At 42.0% G+C, this 23,237-nt stretch overlaps 1 protein-coding gene across 1 annotated transcript in view; it reads left to right on the forward strand.

Annotated features, from left to right (window-relative positions):
- Positions 1-2,349: 2,349 nt before the first annotated feature.
- Positions 2,350-23,237, forward strand: part of PREX2 (phosphatidylinositol-3,4,5-trisphosphate dependent Rac exchange factor 2) — a 296,906-nt gene continuing 276,018 nt past the window's right edge. Inside the window, exon 1 of the mRNA XM_052651670.1 lies at positions 2,350-2,490. Within this exon, the coding sequence (XP_052507630.1) occupies positions 2,350-2,490 (141 nt within the window). The remainder of the gene's footprint in view (positions 2,491-23,237) is intronic.

The raw sequence follows: 23,237 nt of genomic DNA on the forward strand, positions 1-23,237 counted from the left end.
GGAAGCAGGGAAGGATACAACACATTCAAAGTTTGTGAAAGACCTTATTTACCATCAAAGTGAAGGTTTCCAGATACTCCAACTCTGTTTTCTTATGCTCTTAGTCTTTGATGAGGAATTAAGAACTCCAGCCAGGGCTACAGAAGACGGAGGTGCCCCGCAGAAGGCACTATGTGGTGTCCTGAAGCTGTTCATTAATTATAAATGATGTTGCGGAGTGAGCAGAAACTATTAGTATCTTAATTTCTACACGAGCACTTCTGAGAGAAATCCGAATCTGCACATTTAAATGGCCGTTTTCTTGCTAGATTCCATTGCCTTTTTTGCAACACTTTCTTTTATGGGTTTTGTACAGACCTTTTCTGATGGAAGAAAATTGCATACCCAGTTCTTCAGTTGGGGACAGTGGTAAGAAAGAAATATTATTTTATCTAGACGAACACCTGATGGAAAGCATGATTTATTTACTTACTTTTTACGTTAGAGAAGGCTCCTGACTGGGGAGGAGGAAATGCATTCATTCTTTGCTGCTTGGAGTACATTGTGAAAAGGTTCAATCCTGTTTGATTTTCCCATTCATTATGGGGTGTGTGTTTCCTAAGTCTTCCGCTCTGTTTCTTTTGTTTATTGTTTACCAGGCACTGTGGGGTCTGCTCTTTAATGTGCCTGGTCCTTTGTTCTTCTGCCATAGGGTGTGAAGATATTTGCTTACTTGTCCTCTGCTCTAAACAGCCGTGTGCAAAAGAAAGAGGAAAATTGCATCTTGTCCATCAGCTCCTCATACATCATTCAAAAACTGTGCCCTTAGTATAAGAAAGTACAATCCCTCTAGATTTCATTACAGAGGGGTATAGTGATTCATCACAAACCATGCATTGAAAAGACATCATCTGGAAACATGATAATTATTTTAACGTATATAATTGGAAAGTCATCTTAATTTTTTGTTTCGATAATGCTTTCAACTGTTGGAACAAATGAACATGCCACTTTCTTGCATCAAAACCATTTGCTCTGCGGTTTCTTTAAATATCACTAGGGTGAACTGTTTAAAGTTGTTCAAAGTGGGAAAAAATGACTCTGAAAGATATACATGGATAGTATCAAGACCAAAAATACCTATGGATTGTTTGGTTGTTTGTTAAATTAATTGCTCATTGGGACCTGGCTCTGGCTCTAAATGAGAAAAGGCAATAAACAGAAACATTAAAATCAGGACAGGCTCTGTGTTTCTGTCCATTTTCAAATCTTAAGAACCTATGTCTACATCTGTACCTAAATTTATGGATCTGTAACTATGTCTGTATATCTTTTGATGAGCAGTCAGTAACAGCTTTATCTTTTCAATTAGTGACACTGTCATAAATCATAGCAACTCAGAAACAAAACTGGCACAAATATTCTTGCCTCTGGTTGAATTTACATTCTCTCCTCATGCTGAAAAAGAGTTAAAGACATGCAAAAGCTCTCCCTCCAAAACAGTACCGTGCAAGGATGATACTTATTGTATCCGGAGTTTATTGTATGGGCCAGGCTGTCACTTTCCCATAGCGTCTTCATTTATTATGCTAATTAACTTCCCCAGGGCAGGCAAGAGGGTATCAGCCTGGTGAAATAGTCTCGGTTGGGGGGGCGGGTGGGGGCGGGGCGTTTGAAAGCAAACCTGTTTTGTGTCCGAATAAAATCCCCATCAATGTGTTTCTTTTCAAAGACGGGAGGGTCAATACCATGGTTGTTTTTGTTCCCATCCAGTTATGTAACCGTGGGGACTTGTTTCTTTGCTTTCAGGATTTGTACAAAACACATTAACGCTAAACAATAGGCGCGAGTCAGGGGAGCAAACCCTCGAGCTGTGTCTTGGAGTCCGTCCTCCTGGGTTTGGGAATCTCCAATGAGTTCCATCTCCAGTGCTGACTGTGCGTGTGCGTGTGTGTGAGAGCGCGTGTGTGTGTTTAGTTAGCTGGCACGCAACACACTTCCCCCGGGTTGTGCTTCCTTTTTCCTGAGATTTGGCGAAGGGTAAAGGGTCGGAGTCACATGGATACAAAGCATTTGATTAATGTCCAAGTCACCGCCAGGGCTGCCGGAGCCGCCTCCCCTCCAGCCCGGGCCGTGTGAGGCCAGAGCCGCGCGGGGCGCGGCGCGCAGGTCCCCGGGTCCCCCGGGAGCGGCCTCTGTCTAGTTCCCCCGGCCTCCCGCACCCGGCGCCCCCTCCTTCTCCCCGCGCCCCCCGCCTCTCCGCGGCACGTAAAGTCGCCAGTCCCACAGCGGACCCGGCGGAGGCGGCCACTTTCTCCGGCGGGCGCACGGGATCCGGGGCAGCGGCGGGCGCGCGGCCGGGCGCCCACCATGAGCGACGAGGGTCGCGGGGACGGGCGCGCCGAGAGCGCCCGGGACCTGGAGAAGCAGCTCCGGCTGCGCGTGTGCGTGCTGAGCGAGCTGCAGAAGACCGAGCGCGACTACGTGGGCACGCTGGAGTTCCTGGTGTCGGTGAGCGGCGCGCGCGCGGGCGGCATTGTCTGTGGGCACCTGGGTACCCGTCCGGGCGTCGCGGGCGTCCCAGTGTGCGCGCCCACGCTGGGGCCCCCGGCGGGGGCATGCTGCATGCCTCCAGACGCGCCAGGGCCAAAAGTTAGCTCGCGTGGGAGAAGGTTCCCGTTCGGGGAATCTCTGCGGCTCCATCTCTCCTCTCTCACCTCTACGCGCTCCCTGGACTGCTCGAGTGCGTCGTGATTTTTTGCCCCCCTTCTCTTCCTCTCTGGTGGGATTTTGGATTTTGTTTGAAGACTCTTGGCTAGGTGTTTTAAGTCTAGCTGCTACGTTCATGTACATTTAGTTTTTGCTTGTTTTTAATCCTTGATTCTTATGGAACTTGAGTTCATTATTCAGGTTACACGGCAGTGAAGTCTCTTTAGTTATCTTTGGTGGTGGGGAGGGGGGCGCGGAGCGGGAGGGCGCCCAGAGAGCGGCGGGGTTATGATCTCCAGCAGCTGTGGGATATTAAAGCCAGAGGAACTGCTCACCGCCATCCTAGTCCTCCTATCTCCTCCCTCCACCCCCCAACCCGGGGTTTAAATCCCCACCCCCGTGGGTTCAGCTCTTGGGTCCTCTGTTCTCACTGAGCGCAGAGAAGCGGTGTAATAAATCTCCCATCCAGCGACTTCAGGATTTCTTGAAACTGGCAGGAACTTTGTTTCGGAGTTTCAGCTTGACTCATTGGAAGTGTGCTCTAAAAATGTTTCATTCATTTTAGAGCCAGGAGGGGCAAAACTCAGTGAAAGAAACTTTTTAGACATCACTCAGAAGCTGAATATTTTTCTGTTCGCTGCTGCAGAGACACAGAATTTGAGGGTTGGCTCCTCTCCACCGAGACGCGCAGGAGAGCATCATTCAGACACAGAGGACCTTTAGCCTTTGCGAAAATCTCCCTCAAATCTTCTAAACTTCTCTTTCCACCACCCTATTCCATTCCCCCTTGGTCTGCAAAGGCCAAATGTCCTGCGCAGTGTTCTGAGAAAGGTACACCATCTGCTGATAATCGTTGATAGTGCAAATTCAGTTCTTGGGGTGAGACGTACTGACTGGCTTCTGGTTCACTTCTCAAATTAAAATCGATATACTTGAGCCCCCAGGGGCCACATTCTTTGGAAAAGTGTGGGTATTTGCAAATATACTGGTAATTGGTGATAAGCAGGATTGTTGTACACTTCCATGTGTCAGTGTTAAAAAAAGAATGTTTTTAAAGCAAATTTGATTTTTCATAGCTTCAGATTTGACTTTCATGAAACTTTGTTGGCGAACAAGTTCTTTGACTTTCGAAGAATCTGAGTACTTTTCAAGTTGCATTAGGAACTTCTTTCTGGAGGTATAGGGGAATAGTATTGAGCAAAACACTCCTAGTTTGCAAAAATAGCTAACCTAACCTACCTTAAAAGCCAATGTGTTGATTTTTATTTAAAGTATCAGTTTTTCCTCTAATCTTAACATCTGATTACTTAAAATGATAATATAATTCTATGTAGAGTTAGGTAAGAAAGTATGGGAGGTATAAAATAGATTGCATTTTACTGTTAGTAGATCATTTTATGATTCATTCTCTCATTTATAAATTATGAACTCTTCCACTTTTCCTTTTCTTTATTTGCTATTTTCATGTACATGGTCACACACACACCAACATTAATTGGCCCAGTCTGCCTAAACAAAAGCTGACTCTGACTTCCTTTTGGTTTTATAAACATTGAAAGTTTAAAATCTACCTATAATAGATCATTAGATTTTCTTTGGGGGGCATTATTTGTAGCAGCATTTACTTGTCATCTGTTTTATGTGGTTACTTTCAGTTGATTAGCCAATCTAGTTTTAATTTTATCCTGATACACACCAAGAGCTTTAAAAATATTCAAACCCTTTGGCCTGGTAATTCCTGTTCTAGGAATCCATCCTTAGGGAATGGTCAGAAATACAGACAAACAAAAGAAGTTTTTTTTTCTTTTTCTTTAAATAGATGTAGTATTAAATAAGTGCAGTGGTAAATTTGTTTCAAAAATTTGATAATGAATTCCCAATTCAATCGTAAATCTTTGTTAGATTAGTCATTGTTTTGATTTCTATCAATACTTCAGCCCATCAGCCTGGGTGAGGGTAATTCTTAATTCTGATCTTTGTTACAGCGATGAAAAACGTATTTTTAGTTTTCCTAAGAACATACTTTTACTTCAGTTCAGTTCAGTTCAGTCGCTCAGTCGTGTCCGACTCTTTGCAACCCCGTGAATTGCAGCACGCCAGGCCTCCCTGTCCATCACCGACTCCCAGAGTTCACTCAGACTCAACGTCCATCGAGTCAGTGATGCCATCCAGCCATCTCATCCTCTGTCGTCCCTTTCTCCTCCTGCCCCCAATCCCTCCCAGCATCAGAGTCTTTTCCAATGAGTCAACTCTTCACATGAGGTGGCCAAAGTATTGGAGTTTTAGCTTTAGCATCATTCCTTCCAAAGAAATGCCAGGGCTGATCTCCTTCAGAATGGACTGGTTGGAGGAGCAAGCAAATTGTGTTATTTCTCTGGATTAAGTGATCATATGGCCTGAGGGGAAACTTTTTTTTAATAAGATGGTTTCTCTTCTTATTTCCCACCTTTGGCCTTTTAAGGAGAGAGCACCTCGCCCCTCCCCCACCTTCCCCCCATCACTTCTTCCCACCCCCAGATAGTCCATGAACATTGCCTTTTTCATCCTCTGGTTTTATCAGTCTGTATGATCTATATGCACCTTCTCTCCAGTAGCCACCTAGGCACACACTTCTTAATTGAACAAGGCTCTGACCTTGAAGCTTGCTGCTGTCATTTGAGTGGCGCCCTCTTCCCATGGGTTGCTTCAGTCCTCTTCTGCTCCTCCCTAACCCTTAGCAACCTGCTGGCTTCCTACTAGGCTTTCAAGACTCTTCATCCCCTTCAGTAAAACTTTCATGACTACATCCCTCCACCTTTCCCGGGCTAAAGTGCTCACTGTTCAGTACCCACTCTTCTCTGTAGTCACTTCTTCCTTGGAGCCAGAGCAAGCTTGGGCAGGTATCTGACTAGCTTTGTCTCATTCTTCTAGAATGCAAGCTTCTTGGAGACAGGGCCACATTTTACTCACTTCTGTTTCCCTAGACTTTTGTGCAGTACTTGTGACATCGTAAGTACTCAATAAATGCTTACTGCACAAATGAACGGATGTATTCGCGAATTTATCTTCTAAACCTCCTGCCCCATTTTTAAGGACAGTTCCTCAATCATTCTTAAATTCCTGATTTTTTCTTCCATTTGGTCTGTATAGATAGTGGAAGTTAAGTTTTACTCAGGCACATATGTATTATGTAACAAGAAGCTTTACGTTAAAAATGTAGTGTCTGCATTTAAAAGTGAAACTATTTAAATCAGGTATCAAGGTATTAAGGACATTGTAGCACTGTTATTTAAATCCATTGTAGTCTAAATTTTCATTTGGGTCCTTGGATAGATTATATTATTGGAATTGATTATTTTTAGGTCTTAGGTAAAATGGTAGAGAGTGACAATTTGTTTGAACTTCTGTTCTTGTTTTGCTTGGGAAGTGAAATTCTAGGCTTCATTAGGAATACTCTAAAACATTTCTTTTCTAAAAGAAAATGCTTTTATAGATCTTATATCCAGTGTTTGATGTCCAGAGTCTGGACAATAGTAGGTTGTAACTAGTTTCCTGGAGAAAGGACAGACCAGGGTCAGTTTCAAGGGTGTGTCTTATATGGTCGCACAGGGCTGCCAAGTCTGAAGGACCTCAAGCTTAGTTTGATTCTGTGCCATCAGTGATTGAAATTCTTACTAATTTTGTCTTGAAAGTTGTGCTTTGCACATGAAGTCCAGTGGGATGATGGGATGTGAGCAGAACAGATACACGAAAGAAAAAATACAGCTTCAGACTTCTAGAAAAAGTTTTCTTTATTTATTTATGGGTGTTCCTTGCTGCTTGGCCTTTTCTCTAGCTTCAGAGAGTGGAGGCTACTTTCTAGTTGTGGTGTGAGGGCTTCTCACTGCGGTGGCTTCTCTTGTTGCAGAGCATGGACTCTAGGGCACGGAGGCTTCAGTAGTTGCAACTTTTGGGCTGTTGAGCACAGGCTCCGTAGTTGTGGCCCAGGGGCTTAGTTGCTCCACGGCATGTGGGATCTTCCGGGGCCAGGCATGAACCCCAGTCTCCTTCATTAGCAGGTGAATTCTTTACCACTGAGCCACCAGGGAAGCCCTTCAGTATCCTTAATAGCACTTTTTTTTCCTTTCCTTTTGAATAAAAGGCCTCACATTTGCACTGGGCCTGGAAAATTGTGTCGACACATTTTACTGTGGCAGGTGGTGTTGAGGCAGGGTGATCATATAATTTTCGTTTAAACTGGGACACTTCCGAGGATGCAGGGGCCTGCTATTAATAATTACACACGGAAGCAGATGTACACTGGGGTTGTACCTGGCTAATCAGAAAGCACAGTTATTCCCCATTGTTGGAACATTAAGACACAGACTTTGAGTTCAGCTGTGTATCTTTTCATAAACAAAAGATTCTGAAATTTGTTACCTGTCCAGGCTTTGCCCTCAGATACCCCAGAATCTGAGTCCTGTGTCTCATTGCTGTAGAGAGCCACAGATTTTGGTCAAGGTGAGTGTCTGATTTGCGTGTCTATTATATTCTCCTCTGCCCTTTTTCTGTGTCTCTGAGTCTCTGCTTCCTCTTTCTCTGTGTTTCCCTTTGATCAGTTTGGTCCTTCCCATGGTAATCTTGACGTTAAGACAGTGACATATTGCAGTCTATGTAACAACAGTCAGAGTTAGTATGGTGCTTTACGGTTTATACTGAGCAACTGTGTATTTCTTACCTGATTTGGCTTATTATATGTGAATCTCTTGTGCTCAGTTGTGTCCTACTCTTTGCAACCCCGTAGACTGTAGCCTGCCAGGCTCCTCTGTCCATGGAATTTTTCAGGCAAGAATACAGGAGTGGGTTGCCATTTCCTACTCCAGGGGATCTTTCCAAACCAGGATCGAACCTGCATCTCTTGCATTGGCAGGCGGATTCTTTACCACTGCACCACCTGGAAAGCCCTTAGCTCTTTCACATGGTGCTCCTGAGAGCTCCAGGCTTTTGGGGTTTTGCTTCAGGAGCCCTTGAAGAGGATCCAGGGAGTTGAATTGTGTGGCTTCAGGCTCTTCACCCTGGGACCTCCTCATGTAGCCCCACTGTCCTCTGATTTGTGGTTTTGCTAAAGCAGTTAGAAAAACACCTCATCTGGGTGGTAAACTCTGAGAGAGTAGAGATGGCACCTTTACTTCCTCTGTGTGCTTTACTTGAGCTCATCATGGTGCTTTGTAAACAGCAGGTACTCAAGAAAACAAATAGACAGATGAAGCAAAAGCAAACAAAATGGTTTGAATGGGTTTCAGTCATGATGCAGCATTTTGAGGTAAAGATAAATTGATTCAATACATAATAATGCATAGGCTTATGTTTTGCGTGGACCTGTGTGCCCCTCAGCATTATATATTGCTGGCTGAACCCTCAGTATTCAAATAATCACAGTGCCATCTGGGAGCTGAAGTGATAGAGTAATAAGCCAAGTGGCAGGTAGGCACAAGGGACTCCCTCACCCTGGGGTCAGGGGAAGGGTGGGTAAGAGGTGATAATAGAGCCGGCTCCTGAAGGATGAGGAGGAACGTACCAGACTTGGAAGAAATTTGTCCATCCTAAAATAGTAAAACACATTGAGGGTGACTGTGGTATGGCAGGCGGTGGGTGGTGCTGGCATGGCTTGGCATGCTCCAGTGCTGAAAGATTCTTAATTAATGGGGATAAATAGTCCTGTATGCTTTTTGAGTATTGGGAAGAGATGAGATGCATTCAGAGCAGTTTGAGAAGGATTCCATTCTTAAGAATTATGACTTCAGTCAAAGACAATGAGAAGTCAGTTGTGTGGGGCTTGCCCGCTTATTAATAATAAGTCCAGGGCCTCCAAGGTTGGCACTGGGAAGGGGTCGCTTATGGGAAGAAGTTGCCAGGCCAAGATTCCCTGAATCTATGTCTTTGAATTTGGACTTGGGACTCCTTCCTCTTGTTCTTTATTTCCGCCACCTCCCTGGCCTTCTGGCTCCCCTAGTGGCTCGGATGGTAAAGAATCTGCCTGCAATCTGGTCGAGCCTGGATAGGGAGGATCTCCCAGAGAAGGAAATGGCAACCCACTCCAGTATTTTTGCCTGGAGAATCCCATGGACAGAGGAGCCTGGCAGGCTATCGTCCATGGGGTTGTAGAGTTGGACATGACTGAGCGACTAACACACTGGCCTTCAGCCTACATTCTTCTTTGTCCATTCACACAAGAATGCAGAGAAGGTGTTTTCTTGCTCCTCTTAATCTGGGACAGTTTATAAACTTCCAAAAGTTGTTACTGTTTACTGAGGGAGTGCACAGACCAGTAATCCCGGAAACGACACAAAACATAAATATAGTCTAGCTTGTGTAACACAGATTTCTGCTCCTGCCAAAGTGATCTTGCTCTCCAGGTCTGCAGACCCTGCCCTATTTTCATCCTAAACCTTAAGACACTTCCTGTTGATCATCCTGATTGGACCCTACTCCGGAGCTGGCTTGACTGAGTTCTTTTTTTCGAGTCGTTAGCCTGAAGGTGTATTCTCGAGGATGACATCAGGAAGTAGCTCTTAAGCAGTCCTGACTATTTACAGTAATTACAGTAAGAAACATACCATGAATTAAATGGGGCTCTTGCATAGTTCTGATATTTGGAGTGTTAATCATGTGACCAGAACTGACTTGCTGTCTAGGGGGATGTGGAGAGGGATGTGTCTTTAGTCTTAAGGCTTCATCTGCATGATTATGCTGTATTATAATTTGATAACATTGATATGAGTAGGCTTTATTGAGATTAGTTTTGTTTCTTAGCAAGAGAATTCTGTCAACAGAGTTGAGAAATGAAGATTGAAATCTGGTTACCTGTTAGGAGTTTCAAACATTTCACTGGTCCAGGTAAGAACTGTGGAATGTCTGATCTAAAGTAGAAACAATGATGAAGATAAAAAAAACTAAGCCCAAACAAAACTCTAAAAAAAATAAATAAATAAAACCACAAAACATCAAAACACCCAACAACCATGAGACATTTCTTGGGTAGAACCATTAGCATTTATGTTCACTCAGAAGTGGAAACTTAAGTAGAATGGAGAATATTAGAATGGTTTCTACTTTGAAGATAGGATGCGGAGGGTCATTAACTCGAAGTGCAAGGAGGCAGAACAGTGTGGGGAGGAGGAGAAAAGTGACTTTGTTTTTCAACTTACTGAATTCAAAGTCTGCTATGATTTTTGAAGATTAGAATGTGGAAGAGATGGAGAAAGTAACTAATCATGTATGTTGAAGCCATCAGGTAGATGAGATGACCAAGGGGAAGCAATTCAAGGAAGAAAACATCCTAACCAAGAATAGGATGTAGGATGTAGAGTGCACTGGTGACTTGGACTGAGTCGTCAAGCGTTGAAACAAAGAACTGGGTTCAAGTGATCTCTTGAAAGCCAAGGAAAGATCTAGCTTCCAGAAGAAAGGTTCCTTTCAACTCTCAGAGCTTTACAGAAGTAGGTCGTGTGAAGACTGAAGAGGCAACTGGATTTGGCAATTAGAACGTCACTGAAGTTTTGGCTTCAGGAACATGCATGAGCCTAAGAAGGAGCTGGAAGACGTGATCTGAGTGGAAGCCGAGGAGATGAAGATGGATGGAGAAGCTATTCAAGGAGGCTGGTAGTAAATGCAAGGAGAGAAACAGGTTATAAACATTAAGGGATGTCTAGGGATATTTGCCACGAGAAATATCAATAACCTCAGATATGCAGATAACGCCACCCTTATGGCAGAAAGTGAAGAGGAACTAAAAAGCCTCTTGATTAAAGTGAAAGAGGAGAGTGAAAAAGTTGGCTTAAAGCTCAACATTCAGAAAACGAAGATCATGGCATCTGGTCCTATCACTTCATGGGAAATAGATGGGGACACAGTGGAAACAGTGTCAGACTTTATTTTTTGGGGCTCGAAGATCACTGCAGATGGTGACTGCAGCCATGAAATTAAAAGACTCTTACTCCTTAGAAGGAAAGTTATGACCAACCTACATAGCATATTGAAAAGCAGAGACTTTTCTTTGCCAACAAATGTCCATCTAGTCAAGGCTATGGTTTTTCCAGTGGTTATGGATGGATGTGAGAGTTGGACTGTGAAGAAAGCTGAGTGCCAAAGAATTGGTGCTTTTGAAATGTGGTTTTGGAGAAGACTCTTGAGAGTCCCTTGGACTGCAAGGAGATCCAACCAGTCCATTCTAGAGGAGATCAGGCCTGGGTGTTCTTTGGAAGGAATGATGCTAAAGCTGAAACTCCAGTACTTTGGCCACCTCATGCGAAGAGTTGACTCATTGGAAAAGTCAACTGATGCTGGGAGGGATTGGGGGCAGGAGGAGAAGGGGACAACAGAGGATGAGATGGCTGGATGGAATCACTAACTCGATGGATGTGAGTTTGAGTGAATTCCAGGAGTTGGTGATGGACAGGGAGGCCTGGCATGCTGCGATTCATGGGGTCGCAGAGTCGGACACGACTGAGCGACTGAACTGAACTGAACTGAGGGATGTTTGAGGGAGATGCATATAGCTGAGGAGATGGAAATGATAGATAAAAAAGGGAACTAAAGCAGCTTCAGCAGAACATTGTGGAAGTCATATGCATCGCTTGGTAAATCAAGAGCCACCATGGAGCTGGAGGCAAGGAAAGCACTTGACAAAATTTTCCGAGCCATCCTGCCATGGAACAGACCCACAGCAAAACGTCATGATAGAGTCTAAACTTTTTAAAAACTCTTGCATGTTGTAAAATTCTGGAACTGCTGGGACACACCCTTTGAATCTCTCTGTGACCACTTGCCAGCAGCTCTGCCTCCCGCATGGGGTCAATGGGGTGAAGTGCATGGTACAGGCCATGGGTTTAGAGGCCCAGTAACCTTGGTTAAAGTCTCGGTACTGAAATGTACAAATAGTGTAATGTTGGCAACTTACATAGCCTCTTTATGCCTCCTTGCATATCTGGAAAACATAGTCGATACTGTCTCACAGGGCTGGCCTAAAATGTAAATCAACTTCTGTAGGTGAAATGTGACTTTTTAAAATGCAACATATAAATTTAGAAGTCAGAAGAGGGAAGTAGCTTGCCTTAATTTATTATTATATCTATTATGACTAGGCTCAAATCTTGGAAATAATGACATAATCATTTTTAAAAATCATGGTATAAATGATGTACAGTTTATGCATTACATTTAATGCACATTGCAGTCATTGCCCACACTTTTAAAAAAGAAACAGTGGTTTACTTGACAACATTTTGTCAGATTACATTTTTTCCCCAGTACTTGTCTTTTGAGAGTTTTTTTTTTTTACTCTGCATTTGTGCATGCTAAGTCTCTTCAGTCATGTCCAACTCTTTGCAACCCCATGGACTATAGCCTGCCAGGCTTCTCTGTCCCTGAGATTCTCCAGGCAAGAATATTGGAGTGGGTTGCCATTTCCTACTCTAGGGGATCTTCCCCACCCAGGGACTGAACTGAAGTCTCCTGTTGGTAGGTGGATTCTTTACCACTAGTGCCTCCTGGGAAGCCCTTTTTACTCTATACCTGGCATTATATTTGAACATATAATTTAATACCAAATTAAATTGTTATGCTTGAGTTTTAGGTATAACTGATTTGACCTAAAGATAATTGTTTTTGTTTTTTATTAAGTATTTAAAATCTTATTTCGAATATTTATTTTTCATAATAGATGCATTTTTATTATTCTCAACTTAGTAAATGTTTCTTTTCTTGAAAGTGTGGTTGGGTCACTTTACCAGTAGTTTTGAGTATAATCATTCAAATCTCAACACATCTAATAAAAACTTTGTTTTCTAAATTTCCCCATTCTCATGAACTATTGCATTTGATCCATGAATTCACTGATTGCAATTTTTAAGACAATTGATACCTTTAGTTGAGGTTCTGATACTTAAACACTTTTAGTTACTGTGGATGATTTCAGACTTTGAATCCTTGAATAATTTTTTTTTTTAATTCTAGCTTTGCCATATAGCTAAGTATAATGTACAAAAAAAGGCCTATTTCATTGGAGAATATCTAAGCCAAGGACATTATGTTCTAAATACATATTTTCCATGAAAAGACAGGCCCTTCATTTGAAAAGGTTAAATGGTATAATACTTAAGAAATGACCCCAGCTGGTTAAATTTAGAATACTGATATGAAACTATTTTCTGGGTTTATAGCAAAAATCTAGCAATGTAGAATACGAATGCATAAGCATTTTAATTCACTTCAAAGCTTCATTTCTCTGAGAAAGTCAAATAAGGGTTGATATCTCTGTTTGACTTTGCTTTGCCACTTTTGTGATTTTAATTATCTATTTAAGTTGTCTTCTTGCCAGGAGGAGAAGCTTTATAGACGGTGACACATTTTCAGCGGTTGTGCAAGAAACACTGTTTTCCTTTGATGCCTTGTAATGTCTCAACTTGGCCTTGGTGTCTTGCTCCCTTGGATTCTAGTTTTTTCTTGTTTGAGACTATTGCCCCAAAGAAAGAAACGTAGGATTCCAAAAATGACATCTCCTATTCCAAACTTTTATTTCTGTCAGTAGTACTAGGGGAAGAGCTGTGAAAAGACATTATTTCACCTAAATGTTAGTCCCACACCACACATTCAAAGATTATTTTAATAACTCATTATTTTCCCAGAGGCGAAATTAGGAGAGTAAAGGGGACTTGCATTTTTTACAGTGTATATCCATGCCATGTTTGACTTTATGTAATTGTAATATATATAGAAATATATTTTATTTATAGATTTTACATTCTCCACATTTTCTGGAATATTCTAGATATACTTTTTTCTCAATTTTTCTTGTCCCTCTTAATAATGAGATCCCTGGCAGAGTCTTCCCCTTCTCCCTGGCTGGTATGAGATTGTGATAGTAGATGATGGGAAAGCCATTTTGGACCATGAAATAGAAGTCATATGTTGAGGATGACAGAGGAACAAATAAAGATGAGTCCATTTCTTTATTAAAGAAGTCTAACCTGTAGCCTATCAAAAATCGGCCTGTTAGATAAATTAGTATTTAACTCTGTCCTAAAGTCACTTTTTTTTTTTAGATTTCACATTTTGCTTCCAAATTCATATTAATTTATGCAAATTATTAACAAATTGGCAAACTTTATTCTATTTTTTGCCTTTGTCTTGTCAAGTGGAGTAATCTTAATGTTTAAAGTTCATTTTTAGCTTTTCTTTAATGACTCTTCTGTAGCTCACCAATGGTTTCCCTAGATTATGCTAAAACCACACTTCTTTTTTTTTTTTTAGAAAAGAACCGTCCTTTTTTTTTTAAACCTGTACTTATAATTGTTTTTCCAGAAGACCAGGATTTTTGTGTTTATTATGTATATTTACAAGAATATTTGTTCAGCTGCTTTCTCTGAGGCCAAACAACAGTAGTTTAAACAACATAGAAGGAGTGTTTGTGACTATGAAAGTGGTATGTAATCAACATGCCTTTTTTGTATCCTCTCTTGGCGCTGTGGTTATTTAATTTTTCAGTACTATTGCCCAACAGTGTCCCGGGAAATGAGCAGCGTCATCAGGTCATTAAGAGACCTCGTGTCCTATCTGACTGCTCCAGCATCCCCTAGGACTGTCTACATCAGCCTGTAGGACGAAGAACCAGTATTTAATATAGTTCCTCCGGTAGAGCAGAGGATGTTGGAGAACCAACACGCTAGGGTTTTGTTTTTGTCCGTATGGTTGAAGTTGGCCTACTAGGATCCCTTGCAAGTTCTAGCCTCAGAGGGACTGAGGGTGGGCGACAAGTTCCACACCTCACTTTCACTCTCATGCCCTTGGCCAGAACTTCATCACAAGGCTGAATCAGCTGCAAGGGAGACTGGGAAATGTATCTAGTTGGGCAGCCATGCATACTAATGAGATGTGGGGAGTTTTTTACAGTAAGTCCTCGACATATGAATCTTGAAAGTTACAGACTTTCAAAGGTGTGATCATGTGTTCCAGCCTGTCTGTGCCAACGTGGTACTATACTACTGTGCTTTTCAAGGTACTGTATAGTCAGATTAAAAATATTTTCTTTTTTTGTGTTTGTTTTTTATGTACATATTATTTGTGTGAAAAAGTATTGTAAACCTATTACAGTACAGTACTATATAGCTGAGAGTATATAGCTGAGAGGTCCCTAGGCTAACTTTTGTTAGACTAACCAACAAATTGGACTTAACAAATGCACTCTCGGAACAGAACTGGTTCCTATGTAGGGGAATTACTGTACTAAAATTAAGAGGTAGAGAATTAATATTGAGAGGCAGAGTAATATCTGACACCTTTTGGGACCCAGTGATATTAACAATTTAGGCTTGTTCCTCGGAAACCATTTATATTAATTCTTGGATTCCTTTACTGTAAGAACTTAAATAAAATACTAAATATTTTACTAAATATTTACTAAATACCTTTACTAAAATACCACTTGGATCATCTCCCTAAAATGATACATTCTTGTCCACATAGATGTCAATTTCACATTTTATTTATCCCTTCACAAGTGTTTGTTAGTGTTCCGCTAGGTCCTCACCCCAAAAACCCCTGTAGTTGGCTTCGACTGCAAGAAGAGTTGGGAGATTTGACTATTTTGTGTAAGTTAAGTTTTTTTCTGGTTCCCCTTACCCCCAAAGAAAGTCCCAGAATACTCTGGAAATCATCATATATTATGTGTTTGTTTTGTGTCAGGCACTGTATATTCCTGTATAACTTGCAACTCATAGCTCCTTTCAAGGATTGTATCCTTACAGCGGTAAAGAATCTGCCTACCAATGCGAGAGACACAAGAGACAAGGGTTCGATCCCCGATTCAGAAAGATCCCCTGGAGGAGGCCATGGCAACCTACTCCAGTATTCTTGCCTTGGAAATTCCATGGACAGAGGATCCTGGCAGTCCACAGTCCATGCGGTTATAAAAAGTTGGACACAGCTGAACACATGGCACCTGTTAACTCACGCCTGAGGACACCCTGATGAGTAGGGATTCTGAGTAGATCCAATCCACTGTGTTGGTGATTTCTCTGGCCTGGGGATTTCTAGATGGTGGGAACAGTATGATTAATCAGGGCTGGGAAAACCAAGGCAGATGCTGGGAGCTGGACACACAACTTGTTGACTCCAGAAGTACACAGAGGCTAAAAGAGAGGAAGCATAGTACTTCATTTCAGGCAAACCTTCAAGAGCAGGCCAGCAACAGAAGCTCACAGTCAACCCAGGATGGGTCAGAGCCAGGCAAGCACTCAGGAGCCAGAGATTATCCAGAAGTTAGGAGTTTCCCTTACAGAAATGAGGAGATGCAAGTGACCCTTTAAAAGACAGTCAACTCTAGTTCTCCCACTGGTAATGTTTATCATCACTAAGACTAGTTTCAGGTTAATTTAATTCCTTTTGGGTCAGTTTGGATCTCTTTGTGCTTGTTTACTTAGCACTTCATAGCAGATTTAAAGCTGTTATATATAATGTTATGTATGCTGCTGCTGCTGCTGCTAAGTCCCTTCAGTTGTGTGCGACTCTGTGCGACCCCACAGACGGCAGCCCACTAGGCTCTCCCGTCCCTGGGATTCTCCAGGCAAGAATACTGGAGTGGGTTGCCATTTCCTTCTCCAATGCATGAAAAGGAAAAGTGAAAGTGAAGTTGCTCAGTAGTGCCGAACTCTTAGCGACCCCATGGACTGCCACCTAACAGGCTCCTCCGTCCATGGGATTTTCCAGGCAAGAGTACTGGAGTGGGGTGCCATTGCCTTCTCCATGTTATGTATAGCTCATATTTATTCTATATACGATTAAATCATGAAATGTTTGAGGCAAGTGTTAATTTTACACACATCCCTTCTAGTCTCCAAAATGTATATATACTGCTTTGCATTCAATGGATATTGTACAAATCACATTGGTAGAATACATTATTATCATTTAAATACAAATGAAGTGAATCCATAATTAAAATGATCATCATACCTGGATTGTTTTATTTGCCAAGTCTACTTCAGATGAAGAGGGTAACTGGCCTTCAGGTAGTCAAAGGATGAAGTTTGATAAATGAAGTTATTTAGTTACGGGCATTTTCTACCAAGGGCAGTTCAGTTCAGTTCAGTTGCTCAGTCGTGTCTGACTCTTTGCGACCCCATGAATCGCACCATGCCAGGACTCCCTGTCCATCACCAACTCCCAGAGTTTATCCAAACTCATGTCCATCAAGTCGGTGACGCCATCTAGCCATCTCATCCTCTGTGGTCCCCTTCTCCTCCTGCCCTCAATCCCTCCCAGCATCAGGGTCTTTTCCAATGAGTCAACTCTTTGCATGAGGTGGCCAAAGTATTAGAGTTTCAGCTTCAGCATCAGTCCTACCAATGAACACCCAGGACTGATCTCCTTTAGGATGGACTGGTTGGATCTCCTTGCAGTCCAAGAGACTCTCAAGAGTCTTCTCCAACACCACAGTTCAAAAGTATCTATTCTTCGGCGCTCAGCTTTCTTCACAGTCCAATTCTCACATCCATACATGACCACTGGAAAAACTATAACCTTGACTAGACGGACCTTTGTTGGCAAAGAAATGTCTCTGCTTTTGAATATGCTATCTAGGTTGGTCATAATTTTCCTTCCAAGGAGTAAGTGTCTTTTAATTTCATGGCTGCAGTCACTATCTGCAATGATTTTGGAGCCCAAAAAAATAAAGTCTGACACTGTTTCCACTGTTTCCCCATCTATTTGCCATGAAGTGATGGGACCGGATGCCATGATCTTCGTTTTCTGAATGTTGAGCTTTAAGCCAACTTTTTCACTCTCTTCTTTCACTTTAATCAAGAGGCTTTTTAGTTCTTCTTCACTTTCTGCTATAAGGGTGGTGTCATCTGTATATCTGAGGTTTTTGATATTTCTCCCAGCAATCTTGATTCCAGCTTGTGCTTCTTCCAGCCCAGCATTTCTCATGATGTACTTTGCATAGAAGTTAAATAAACAGGGTGATAATATACAGCCTTGCTGTACTCCTTTTCCTATTCGGAACCAGTCTGTTGTTTCATGTCCAGTTCTAACTGTTGCTTCCTGACCTACATATAGGTTTCTCAAGAGGCAGTTAGTACAGTCATATAATTGAATAGTCTTGGAGTCCAAAAGGGAATCATGCTATGGATGAATGAGTATAGTTTTCAGCTGAAGTATGAGAAGTTGACATTTCTCCTGTATATTTTTCAATTGAGATAATAATCCTCATGTATAAATTGTGCATTCTCTGTATGGTGAAGTTTTTTGAGAATAGTGAATGTTTTCTGAGATTTCTTTTTTTTTTTTTTTCAGTTTTACTTAATGTTGACCTAGTTATAAGGAATATGATCAGTTGGACTGTCAGAAATTTGAGTTTAGTTGATACTTGAATGAATTGTTAATTTTAAACATACACATTTTTATAGTTGAGGGTTTAGGTCAGACTCAACTTTAATGGCATTAGAAAAATATAAGCAAATGTCATAAGAGATCTAGATAGTCAGCCAGAATATTTGAGTACATTTTTGAAAAGGAAAATTCTGCTAACTAGATTTACAGAAAAAAATATAGCTTTACTATTACTGTATTTATATCCTCTCTAAAAATTATTTTCTAGCCTGCCAGAATTCAAAGTTCCAACTCAGTGATAGTATAGATTTTTTTCTTTACTATTTTATATCTGTTAAGTGAAATTCAGAGTAATTTTTAGAAAGGCAGAGCTAAAAGAGCCTATTAAAAAATGACACATACAAAAATAAAATAAAACAGTATGGAATTTCTTAAAAAACTGAAAATGGAACTATTACATGACCCAGAAATTCTACTCAGGGTATATATCTGAAAAAAAAAAAAAGCACACTAATTTGAAAAATACATAAACCCCAGTGTAGCATTACTTATAATTGTCAAGACACACACACACACACACACAGACATACACACAATGGACTGTTACTCAGTCATAAAAAATAATTAAATTTTGCTGTTTGCAGCAACATGGATGGACTTGAAGGGCGTTATGCCAAGTGAAATAAATCAGAGAAAGACTGTATGACATCAGTTATATGTGGAATCTAAAAATACCACAAACTAGTGAAAGTAACAAAAAAGAAGCAGATTCACAGATAGAACAAATTTTTGGTTACCAGTGGGGAGAGGGTAGGGAGGAGGGGCAGTATAGGGATAGGGGATTAAGAGGTACCAACTACTTGGTAAAATATAAGCTACAAGGATATATTGTATAACATAGGAGAACATAGCTAATATTTTATAATATGAAATATAACCTTTAAAAATTGTGAATCACTGTATTGTACACCTGTGACTTACATAATGTTATATAGCACCATACTTCAATAAAAATAATGACATTCAGAATGTTCTAAAGAGAGAATGGGATCAGTGATTTTTTATTCGTTTCTAAAACCAATTTGTTTAATCTGTGAGTATCCTTATTTTCAATGTAGTATAGCTATATGTCAGGCCAATTTAAATAATACCTCTAATATGATAAGTCTTATGATTTATCCTCTCCAATAATTGTAATATGAGAAAGAGGGATGTATGTATACAGATAGCTAATTCACTTTACTATACAGAAGAAACTAATACAACATTGTAAAGCAATTATACTCCAGTAAAAATTTTAAAAAATAGTCCAGATATTTTGAGTGTTAATATTCTAGGGCCTGTTTATTGCACACCTACAGTGTGCCAGGCACTGTTCTGGGATCAGGGGATATATCACTGACAAGAATGAAAAATTCCTTGTTTCACGAGACACTCTACCCAGGAGCTACAAGAGAAATGAGTAAAATGTGTATTAGCTGCTCCAAATGGCAAGGAGAGTGAATGAAGCAGATGGGGAATCAAAATCTGTGTATGTTTTGATATTTTATATAAGAAGAAAATGCAGGAATCCACTCCTTTCTGTCCTATTTCTTTCTGCAATTCCCTAAAATATTTCAAAATAACTTTTAATTTTTTACTGTTAACCCTGATAGACAATATCCAAGAGCAGAGTGTTAATCAGATCCCTAGTTTAACTCCTCAGTATAGTTATAATTTAGTGGTAAAATTCAACCCAGTTATACATTTGCCAACAAAGGTCTGCCTAGTCAAGGTTATGGTTTTTCCAGTAGTCATGTATGTATGTGAAAGTTGGACTGTGAAGAAAGCTGAATGTTAAAGAATTGATGCTTTTGAACTGTGGTGTTGGAGAAGACTCTTGAGAGTCCCTAGGACTGCAAGGAGATCCAACCAGTCCATCCTAAAGGAAATCAGTCCTGAATATTCATTGGAAGGGCTGATGCTGAAGCTGAAACTCCAATACTTTGGCCACCTGATGGGAAGAACTGACTCATTTGAAAAGCCCCTGATGCTGGGAAAGATTGAAGCCAAGAAGAGAAGGGGATGACAGAGGATGAGATGGTTGGATGGCATCACTGACTCAATGGACATGAGTTTGAGTAAACTCTGGGAGTTTGTGATGGACAGGGAGGCCTGGTGTGCTGCAGTCCATGGGGTTGCAAAGAGTCGGACATGACTAAGGGAATGAACTGAAGTGAACTGAAACGTTGCTAATTAAGTTAACAGATCAGTGAAAGAATGGTGACTCAGACATAAGGCTTTAACTAGTCAATTCGTTAGCTGTCACTGTTCAGTAATCTAACTTTAATAAGCATAAGTTTTTTGGAGTTGCAAACCCAAAATCTGCTCCCTTCATACCACCTAGGAGCTGTTTTCTGGAGTATTTGCCAGTAGGGTTTCTGGTCCTGGCAGTGTGGCATCTGGTGAGAACTTCAGCCAATGTTGGGCTTCTCAGCTGGTTAGTGGTAAAGAATCCTGCCAGTGCAAGAGAGACAGGAGACTCTGTTTGACCCCTGGATCCAGAAGATGCCCTGGAGAAGGAAATGGCGACCCACTCCAGTATTCTTGCCTGGAAAATTCCATGAATCGAGGAGTCTGGTGGGCTACAGTCCATGAGTTGCAAAGGGTCGGATGTTGCTGAGTGCGCATACCCAGGTAGCCAAGGTTAGAATTCAGTGTCAGTGGGAACCCAGTGGTGTGTGCAGGGCTCCACTGGCCGAGAAGCTTTTGCCAGAAAGGGAAGTGTCCTTTAGCCCTGGGTGGACTGAGTCATGGGCAAGGGGTTGGAGGCTGGAGATCTTGAACCCCCAGCAGGATCTAAAGTCAGTTTTCCAACCCTTTACTGTTGATAACCTCAGATGAGTTACAAGGGAAGGTCGCAGATCCTTTCTATCCATTTTACAGATTTAAGGTCGGTCTTTTCCTGTGAGGGACAAGGAAGGTAAGGAGTGCATCTTACAAGTCCCGCCCTTCTTTGTTCCCGTGGCGTCATCTCCCCGCCCCTTCTTGTTCCCATGGCGATGTCTCCCTGATGGCTTTAAGAAGTGGCTCCCTGGAGGACTGTGGACAGCTGGATGCAGCCCTGTACTGGCCTGTGAAGTGTCATTGGGAGCCACTGCCAGAGGCTGGGGGAGGGGAAGGTCACTTCAGGACTGTGGAAATTATTCCCTTTCTCCCTAGCGTCCTGGAGCCTCGTTTTTTGTCTTGTTGTCAAGAGAGGCCAGAGCTCAGAACCTGGCCCTGAAGTTTTCTTCAGTGTTCTTTCTAGAAATGATATTTTTCATTCTTCAGTTCACTGAATTTCGTAGCTTGAAGGAAGGGAAATAGATTTATTACTCTCGTCATTACCAACTGCAGAATAGAAATTGGTGGAAAATTATACTGGAGTCTAAAGCAGTATAACTGAAGGGAAGGGATTGAGCTGGCTGGGTTTGCTTGATAAGGTTGTGTGCTTGCCTCTTCCGTTTCTCTTTGGAGCCCATTCTATGGCTAATACATCATGAAAGTTGAAAAGGAAGTGCAAATACAATGACCACTGAAAGTTGAAGCCTTTTCCGTTCACTTCTGTGTGCTATTTGTGACTTGTCTGCCTGATTGTTTCAAAGTGAGGAGAAACCTGGGGTTCTTATCTCTCCTTTATCAGTGGCACTGGTTTGGAGAGTGTGGTGTGGTGCAGACAGAACTGGGACTCGGCCAGCCTTAACAGTTACAGATATTGAGGCAAAGTAACCACAAGAATGAGTACAGAGTGTGTTTTTGTTGTTGTTCCGTTGCCAAGTCATGCCCTACTCTTTGTGACCCCATGGACTACAGCATGCCAGGCTTCTCTGTCCCTCATCGTCTCCTGGAATTTGCCCAAGTTCATGTCCAATGAATCAGTGATGCCATCCAGCTATCTCATCCTCTGTTGCCCTCTTCTTCTGCCTTCAATCTTTCCCAGCATCAGAGTCTTTTCCAATGAGTACAAAGTATATGCAGTGGGCTTTAAAGCAAGCCAATTTGTCTAATGATATAATGATGCAAGATACAGTACCTGGGAGGAACATCACATATAGAACATCCCCTTAGCTCTGTAACAAAATATTCAGTAGCTCTGATGGGGGAGCTTTGAGCTTTTCTGGCCTTCTGCTCAGTGCCTCAGCCCTGGTCCAGGCCAGGAGTCCCAGAGTCCCAGGAGGAGGCATTGAGCTCTGATGGTGCTCATTCATCAAGAGCATGGCAAATGCTGTGGGGTGATCACTGGGAAGTGAGGCTGGATTTAGAATATGGTCTAAGATAACATCTGGACAAGCCAGAGGGTAATGAAAGGAACTGGGGTCAAGGGTTAACACAGCTGAGATCTCTGGAGTCTGTGACACCGAGCCAAGGAAGCAGCCTCAGGGAGAGGGGATCTTAGCTGCCTCTAACACTTAAGACGTGTAGTTCTGCTGCTTGGCTCCTTCTCACGTTGTCTGGTCATCGCCTGCCCCTTGCCTTTTCAGGATCCTCTGGCACAGACAGACTGACAGGGTAGCTTCCAGTATGGACTTTAGACTTACAATGACATCTGAGGAGTGTATTACCCTATAATAATAAAAATTAGGACCAGTATTTGCCCCTGTTTGATTCCTGGGTCAGGAAGATCCGCTGGAGAAGGGATAGGCTACCCACTCCAGTACTCTTGGGCTTCCCTTGTGGCTCAGCTGGTAAAGAATCCACCTGTAATGCAGGAGACCTGGGTTCGATCCCTAGGTTGTGGAAGATTGAGACCTGCGTCAGGAAGATCCCCTGGAGAAGGGAAAGGCTACCCACTCCAGGATTCTGGCCTGGCAAAGTCCAGGGACTATATAGTCCATGGGGTTGCAAAGAGCTGGACAAGACTGAGCAACTTTCACTTTTTGTAACCTGAGGAGAAGTAGATTGTAACTGGTTTTATTAAACTTATTTCTTTGTTGTTTAGTCAATAAGTTGTGTCTGGCTCTTTTGTGACCCCCATGGATCATAGTCTGATAGGCTCCTCTGCCCATCGGATTGTCCAGGCAAGAATACTGAAGTGGGTTGCCATTTTCTTTTCCAGGGGGTCTTCCCCACCCAGGGATTGAACCTGTGCCTCCTGCATTGGCAGGCGGATTCTTTTCTACTGAGCTACCAGGGAAGCCCTTCCTTAGATGATTAGAAAAATTGAGCTAACTGGTTAGTTACTT

This window comes from Budorcas taxicolor, chromosome 14 (genome assembly GCF_023091745.1).
Source record: "Budorcas taxicolor isolate Tak-1 chromosome 14, Takin1.1, whole genome shotgun sequence".
Lineage (NCBI taxonomy): Eukaryota > Metazoa > Chordata > Mammalia > Artiodactyla > Bovidae > Budorcas > Budorcas taxicolor.